The following is an 8,807-nucleotide window of genomic DNA, read 5'->3' as shown; positions in this document are numbered from 1 at the left end:
AAAGGGGGAGGAGGTTGCCGTCCAGCTCACCCAGGCGAGCTCAGCTCGGCCAGGCGAGCTAGGTTGCTTCCTACTTAAGCAACCCAGCTTCCAAAATGTTTAGGAAGGGCCCAGATTTGAAAATTGGTATTAGCACCCATAGTTTTACTAAATACACCCCTTTTTGTGCTTTTTTGCAGATTTCTTTCCAAAACCTCTCGAAACTTTACGGATTCCACGGCGATGGATGTTAAGTGTTCCGGAGTGATGAACAATGACCCCCGGAAAAAATTACAGTCCATTTGAATCACTCCGATTCTCCAAAGTTACCTTTGGCAATAGAGAAAGTGTTGAGGTCAAAGGAAAAGGAGTTATTGTTGAAACTCCCTCAGCTACTAAAGACATTCCATATGTGTTATATGTATCTGTGATTAATTAAAGTTTGTTAAGTGTAAGACAAATGCTAGAAAGGAATTATTCTGTGTTTTAAAGATATGAGTTGCATTATATTTGATCCTTTTGGATGTGAGTTAATGTCGATTAAAATGAAAGATGGAAGTTTTCCGATGGAGTGGAAGCAAGAAACCACACAAGCTGTTTCAAAGGAAGTAAATGATTTGGAAAATTCGCCAATTGAAATGGTAGATCAGACAATAAAGTGTGATTCAAATGAACCCATTACAGAAGTTGCCTAGGAAAAGTTTACCACTTTTGTTCACAACAAACTTGAGGAGGAGAAAAAGAAGAACAAGTTTATGACTTTTTTTAGTTTTATCTTGAATCCTTTTTTATGGGTCATGGAAGCTGCAACAACTATGGTCATTGCTTTGGAAAAGGCAAGAGGTAAATCTCTTGATTGGAAATATTTTGTTGGAATTATCATACTCCTTCTTATCAAGTAAAATTACTTAAGAGTAAAATATTGATAATGTAGTTGCAAATTTCATGGCTCGTCTAGCTCCTAAACAAAGGTCCTTCGGGTTCAAAATTGGATTAAGACGGTTACAAACATTTTTGTTAAGTAAGGGGATGCAAATAATTGTTTACTTGAAGGTGATCTTCCATAGGCGTGGGATTGTGTTAAGATCAACTTGAAGTCTTGAAGAAAAATCTGAAGGAGGAGTCTAGGCAATTGAGATGTTTGGAAGTTGTTGTATTAAAACATTTTAATGTCTCTACAATTTTTGTGGTTGCTTGTACATTTGGTCAAAGTTTCCTTGTGATCAGAAAAAGCAACTTGTAGCTGCAGGTTAATGATGTCTACTTTTAGCTTAGTCATAATTTGTTTTTTGTTTTGCCCAAATGAGGGGCTTCATAGTTTTCTATTTAAACAGGTTACTGTAATAGTTTTTAGAGTGCGGTACTAAGTTACAAAATTGAAATACATCACATCAGTTTTGTTCCTCACTTCTTCATATGCGTTTATGTTTCTGGTTTATAAATACCATATTCTAATCTTCCGCATCTCTGATAATCTTTTGCTTCAGTCTGATTGCTTCGTCTGCTCAATCTGATTGCATAGTATGTTCGATCCATTGCTTAGTTCGTTCGGTGTGTTGCTCATCTGCTTAGTCTGTTAGTTGTTTGTTGAAAGTGTGCCTACAATAGCTGCATATGTGGATGTTTTAGCTAATTTTTAAAATTTAAAATTGTCTGTTGCTTAGGATCTATTCTTTAGGAGTTATGACTTTATTTTATATCATACCCGAAACTGTTTTAGTCATGCCTAAAAATAAGGGATTTTTTGTTTTGTATATTTGACTCTATCTCTATTTAAAAAGCAAATGAATACCAACTATGCATCCTTCGAAAATATATCTGCTCTTCTCTATTTTTTTATCTAATCTTCAACAAATTGGTATCAAGAGTCATTATCTTAAGGGATCTGTGAGTTGAGAGAAACCATAATGGAAGCAAACACAACACACATAATACCACCACCAGTTTTTGATGGTGAGGAGTATGACCTATGGGTTGCAAGGATGACTACTCATCTTGAAGCACTAGATCTTTGGGAACTGATCGAAGAAGACTATGCAGTTTGGCCACTACCTGAAAATCCTACAGTGGCTCAACTGAAGAATCACAAAGAGAGTAAGACAAGAAAGGCCAAGGCCAGAGCTTGTCTTTTCTCTTCAATTTCAAAAATCATATTTACGAGAATTATGAATTTGAATTCTGTGAAGGACATTTGGGACTACCTCAAATCAGAGTATCAGGGTAGTGAGCAAACTAAAGGTATGAAGGCACTTAACTTGGCTCGAGAATTTGAGATGCAGAGCATGAAGGAGACAAAAACTATCAAAAGTTATGCTGACAAGTTGTTGAGCATTGCAAACAAGGTACGTCTCCTCAGTAAGGATTTTTCTGATGAAAGGATAGTGCAAAAAATACTTGTTATTGTACATGAAAAATATGAATCTAAAATATCATCATCGGAGGAGTCAAAAGACTTGTCAAATATCACCCTTGGAGAATTGGTAAATGCTTTACAGGCACAGGAACAAAGGAGAATGATGAGACATGAGGAGGCGGTACAAGGTGTTTTTCATATAAAAGCACAAAACTCAAGAGGAGGCAAAGATAAGAAGAACAACAAATGGAAGAAAAAGAAACCAGCTGAAAGCTCCAACAAGCAACAAAATGATACTTTTTCGCCTTGTCCACATTGCAAAAATCAAACCACTCTAAAAAAAATGTTGGTGGAGGCCTGACATCAAGTGCAAAAAATGTGGTAAGTTGGGGCATGTAAAGCGGATTTGTAAGTCATCGGAGGAGGCAAAGGTGTCCATGGAGCAACAACAAGAAGAACAACTCTTTGTTGCAACATGTTTTGCTACAAGCAATAGTTCCAGTGATTCATGGTTAATAACAGTGGCTGTACAAATCATATGACGAACGACCAAACGCTTTTTAAAGAGCTTGACAAAACCATTGTTTCCAAAGTAAAAATTGGAAATGGTGATTTCATCTTAGTCAAAGGAAAAGGAATTGTTACTATAGAAAGTTTAACAGGTTTGAAACATATCTATGTTGTCTTATATGTGCCTGACATTGACCAGAATTTGCTTAGTGTGGCGCAGCTAGTTGAAAAGGGCTTCAAAGTTATATTTGAAGGCAAATGGTTCTTGATTAAGGATGCAAAAGGCAGAAATGTGTTTAAGGTGAAAATGAGGGCCAAAAACTATGCTCTAAATCTAATGGAGGAGGATAAAATAGTTTTTTCAAGCACCTGCAACAACATTGAATTATGGCAAAAAAGGCTCGGACATTTCCACCGTGCGGGACTTTTATACATGCAGAAACATGCCTTGGTGAAGGGTGTGTCATTGCTTGAAGATAAACTGTCTGATTGTGTAGCTTGTCATTATGGAGAGCAAATTAGATTACCATTTTCCCAAACAATGGAGAGCAACACAAAAATTACAGTTAGTACATACAGATGTGAGAGGACCTCCGAGAACATCTTTGAATGGTAATAGATATTATATTACATTTATTTATGATTATTCCAGATTTTATTGGATTTATTTCTTTAAATCCAAGTGTAACATCCCATTTTTCATAAATAAAATTTTAGAGAATGATGAGGTTTTTATAATTAAATAAATAAAGAAAAATAATTGTAATAAAATAATGATTTGAGGAAAAAATATATTTAATTTATTCATTTTATAGGAAATAAAATAGAGCTCATTTTTATAAAATAATAAAAATAAATAAATAAATAGAGTAAATAGTAAGTTGTAAGTATCCTAGGTATAAATAGAGACGTGTTAGGTTAGTTTTCACACTGATGATGCCTCTTCTGCCTCTCAATTTCATTTTCCCTTCTCATCCTCCCAAAATCCTCTCTTTTTTCCGCATACCACCAAACCTATCTCAGAAAGACGATGATCTCCGACTCATTCATCGTTGGATCATTGTGAAATTTGAGCACCAGGTTCGGAACTCATTTTCGAACATTCTCACCGTTGGGAGAAATACCCTTTGCATCGTAGATTTTCCTTTTCCCGCATAAATCCAAAACTGTCTTAGTAAAACTATGATCCCGGACTCGTTAACTCGTTAAACCTTAAAAAAATTGAGTTCTTTTTATTAACGTGAATTATACTCTAAATAATATTATTCAATGACTTATTTTATACAAATTATTGTCTTGTTCTAATTTTTCCACGATGATGATCAACATGTTATGTGTATATATTTATTGTAATACTAAAATAATAAATTAAAGAAAGTTGTAAGATTAATGCCTAGTGGTAGTTTCTTTTGATGTAATATTAAATTAATTGTTATAAAAACTCTTTTGATTAAAAATAATGTAACTTGATTTACTGTGTGTGTGTGTGTGTGTTTTGTGTCATGCAAATATGATTACTGTGTGATGTGTATATGAGTTATGAGGTGTAATAAATTATTATAATGACATTATAGTATTATTATAGTGGAACGTGTCAATTTGTGAGATACATGTAAGCCTGTGATGGTGAATTGTGGCATTATGAGATGTTAAATTGTTGGCATGATGTTTGGTTGTAAATAAGTGTGTGTGTCTAACAATTGATGTGACAATAATTGTGTTGTGAGTTGTGAATTATACAACAACCTGACCAGTGTTGATATGGAGAAAAGTGTTTATGTGCAGTGTTAAAGAGAAAATGTAGGTTTCCTATTTATGAACTAGTGTTAAATTATAGTGCAATGTGTTAAACGTGTTTGAAACACGAGTGTGAGGTCGTGGGTATTGTATAATTCATAAGCAGTGTCTATGAATGGAATATGAGATGAATTATGGAATAACATGTTGCTTTGAGATTATAATATTGTTATTGAGATTGAGTATAAGTGCAAAGTTGAACATGTGTTAATTTGTGAGATACATGTAAACATGTGATGGTGGATTGTGACATTATGAGATGTAAAATTGTGAATGAGTTTTGGTTGTGAATAAGTGTGTGGTTAACACTTGATGTGACATTACTTGTGTTGTAAGCTATGAATTATACAATAACCCGACCAGTGTTTTGATATTGAGAAAACTGTTGATGCGCAGTGTTACAGAAAAAAATGTAGGTTTCCTATTTAGGAACCAATATTAAAGAAAAAGTGTAGGTTTCCTATTTAGGAACCAATATTAAAGAAAAAGTGTAGGTTTCCTATTTAGGAACCAGTGTTAAATTGTAGCGCAATATGTTAAACATGTTTAAAACACGAGTGTGAGGTCGTGGATATTGTATAATTCATGAGCAGTGTTAAGAAACTGCTTTTGGATTGCACATGGATCATTATTTTTCACTTTTTTTGTTTTTGAATAAGTCTTCCTAGTCAAAGTAGTTGTTGCAACTATTAGAGAGTTGTTCCTAAACTTTAAGAGAAAGTAATTATGGTTTATCTAAGTTAGTTTTTTTTTTGTTTTCTGCAGCTATTATAAATGTATTACATTGGCATATGAATAATATATTCCCCCAATTTGTTTCCTTTCAAATTATATATTCTTCAGTATTTTATTTCTCAGTTTTTCTACTACATTTATTCTCTAAAAACCAACAATTGGTATCTAGAGTTGTCTTCTTACAAGACCTGTTAAATGGAAGGTGAAGAAAATTACTCTCAAGTCGCTCTTCCACTCTTTGATGGTGAAGGTTATGACCTATGGTCAGTGAGAATGCAGTCTTATCTAGAGGGACTGAATTTATGGGATGTTGTGGAAGAGGATTACGTTGTTCAACCGCTGCCCGAAAATCCCACCATGGCCCAAATAAAAAATCACAAAGAAGGAAAAATGAGGAAGGGAAAGGTGAAGTCATGCTTGTTTGTTGGCGTTTCAAAAATGATCTAGACCAGAATCATGACTCTCAAATCACCCAAAGAAATTTGGGAATTTTTGAAGGAAGAATATGCAGGGGATGACAAAATACGAGGTATGTAGGTACTTAATTTAAGGAGGGAATTTGAGCTGCAAAGGATGAAAGAATATGAGACAATCAAAGAATACTCAAACAAATTGTTGAGTATTTCCAACAAGATAAAGTTGTTCGGAAGTAATTTTGTTGATTCCAGAATTGTCAAGAAAATTCTGGTAACAGTGCAGGAAAAGTACAAAGCATTTATTGCTTCATTGGAGAACACAAAGGATTTGTCCAAGATCACTTTGGCAGAATTGATACATGCCTTGCAAGCCCAAGAGCAACGAAGATTGATGAGGCAAGAACATGTTGTTGAAGGTGCTCTACCAGCTAAGAGCCAACAAGCTAGAACTTGGAAAAGGAAAAACTACAAGAAGAATCATCCAACCAGCAATGAAAGTAGTGCAAATAATTACAACAAAGGAAATGGTAAAAAGAAAAGTTACCCACCTGGTCAGCATTGCGGCAAAATGGGTCACCCTCCATTTAGATATTGGAAGAGACCAGATGCAAAATCCAGTAAGTGCAACCAAATGGGGCATGAAGTTGTGATTTGCCACAATAAAAATCATCAAGGTGAAGGAGCTCAGACTGCTAATCAAGAGGAGGAAGATCAACTGTTTGTGGCCACTTGTTACTTGAGCAGTGAATCAAGTGAAAATTGGTTGATTGATAGTGGTTGTACCAATCATATGACTTTTGACAAAGCACTCTTCAGAGATTTGAGGCCAACCAATATCACCAAAGTCAGAATTGGAAATGGTGATTCTATCTCAGTCAAAGGAAAGGGGACAGTTGCAATCACAAGCTATGTTGGCACAAAGCTTATTCTCAACATTCTCTTCGTTCCTGAAATTGACCAAAGTTTGCTAAGTGTTGGTCAATTGATTGATAGAGGATTTAAAGTTGTTTTTGAAGACAAATATTGCTTGATAAAGATGCATCTGGTCAAGATATTTTCAAGGTGAAAATGAAAGAGGGAGCTATCATTATCAGAGAGCAGTTTAGCACCTCTAACAGGAACATCATCAACTAACTCATTCTACCAGCCTTCAATTTCGGAACTTGGTGCAGGAAATTTCAAGTTTAGATGTTCAGAAGCATGATTTATCATCTTTGGAACCTCCCAACTCCATTCTTCATCTTCTACAAAGCACACATCCTTACTAACAACAATTTTTCCAGTTTGTGGTTGGAAGATTTTATAAGCTTTGCTTGTTGTATTGTAGCCTATAAAGATGCCTGGTGATGCTCTTTTATCCATCTTATCTCTCTTGCTGGTTGGAACATGAGTAAAACACAAACAACCAAATATTTTAAGAAATTTCAATGATGGTTTGTAACCATACCAGGCCTCAAATGGTGTTTGATTCATCAATGCCTTTGTGGGAAGTCTATTTTGAAGAAAAAAGATGTGCTTGTTGCCTCCGCCCAAAACTTCTTTGGCAAATTCTTCTCATACAACATGCATCTTGTCATCTCTAGTATATATCAATTTATTCTCTCACTGACTCCATTTTTTTATGGAGTATAGGGAGTGGTGAGTTGATGTTCAATGCATGAATCTTCACAAAATAAGTTGAATTTTTCAGATGTGTACTCTATTCCATTGTCAGACCTCAGAATTTGAATTTTTAGACCACTTTCATTCTCAACCTTGACTTTGAACTTCCAAAAAATATCAGCCAACTCTGATTTGTACTTGAAGAAAACAATCCAACACATTCTGGTGAAGTCAACAACAAATATAATGTAGTAAAGATTACCTTTTAATGAAGGAGTTCTTTATGGCCCTGCAACATCTGTGTGAATCAATTGCAACTTTCTTGACGCTCTCCATGTTGCCTTTGGAAAAGGTTTTCTATTTTGTTTTCCAAATTGACAGGCCTTGCAAATTGAAATTCGATCATTGAGCTCAGGAACATCAAGTGCCAACCCTTTTTCAGTTAACTGTTGCAACCCTTGTTGATGATAATGCCCGAGCCTCTTGTGCCAGATTTCTGTGAGATCTTCCTTGAGCGAGAAAACAGGATGAGTGTTAAGAAACTACTTTTAGACTGCACGTGGATCATTATTTTTCACTTTTTCTGTTTTTGAATAAGTCTTCCTAGTCAAAGTAGTTGTTGCAACTATTAGAGAGTTGTTCCTAAACTTTAGGAGAAAGTAATTATGATTTATCTAAGTTAGTTTTTTTTCTGTTTTGTGTAGCTATTATAAATGTATTACATTGGCAGCTGAATAATATATTCCCCTAATTTGTTTCCCTTCAAATTATATATTCTTCAATATTTTATTTCTCTGTTTTTTAGCTACATTTATTCTCTAAAAACCAACAAGTAGTGTCTACATTCAAAAATTATTTTAGGGATTGGACCTGAATCAGGAGGGAGAAGCCCTGACGAACTCTTCGGAGTGTAGGCCTTGGGGGTAAATACACCCGGTTTGAGTGCTCCTTTAAGCCTATGTTGATCCCATATGGTTGGAGCATTCTCACAAAACAGTGTAACCCTGACTGGTCTCCCTATGATTTTACTTAGTGAGAGTAACTTGACATGTCCATGTTGTGGTGTGTCTTGTTATGTACCCATAAGCGCCCCAAGGTGGTTTTTTACTGACATGGTACCACATTGCATATAGGCTTGAGTCTTAGCATAACTGTTGCATACGCTTGCTAATTCATTATTATGAAATTGATGTGTTATTATGTCTTGATTGGAGTATGTGATTCACGTGTAATGTGATTGATGATTGAAAAGTGAATTTTAAATGACAAAGTGGTGGAATTACGTGAATTATGTTTAAGTAAGTTGTATCTCATTTATATGATATGTATAGCTAGTTGTCTTGTTTCTCTATTATTTAAGAATGTGATAATTCACTCCCTGTGTGTTGTTTGTGTTTGGATCTTGTGATGATCTT

The 8,807-nt window shown here is 34.9% G+C and overlaps 1 protein-coding gene across 1 annotated transcript; it reads left to right on the top strand.

The window, feature by feature from the left end:
- Positions 1–1,886: 1,886 nt before the first annotated feature.
- Positions 1,887–2,693, top strand: LOC114371696. The gene has a single exon (XM_028329054.1). The coding sequence runs from the start codon at positions 1,887–1,889 to the stop codon at positions 2,691–2,693; it is 807 nt and encodes a 268-aa protein (XP_028184855.1).
- Positions 2,694–8,807: the final 6,114 nt, after the last annotated feature.

Source organism: Glycine soja, chromosome 10 (genome assembly GCF_004193775.1).
Source record: "Glycine soja cultivar W05 chromosome 10, ASM419377v2, whole genome shotgun sequence".
Classification (NCBI taxonomy): Eukaryota; Viridiplantae; Streptophyta; class Magnoliopsida; order Fabales; family Fabaceae; genus Glycine; species Glycine soja.
This window is presented reverse-complemented; position numbering and strand designations above follow the sequence as displayed.

Bases quoted from the DNA above. Each gene is read 5' to 3' on its own strand.
- LOC114371696 (XM_028329054.1), top strand. From the start codon at position 1,887: ATGGAAGCAAACACAACACACATAATACCACCACCAGTTTTTGATGGT.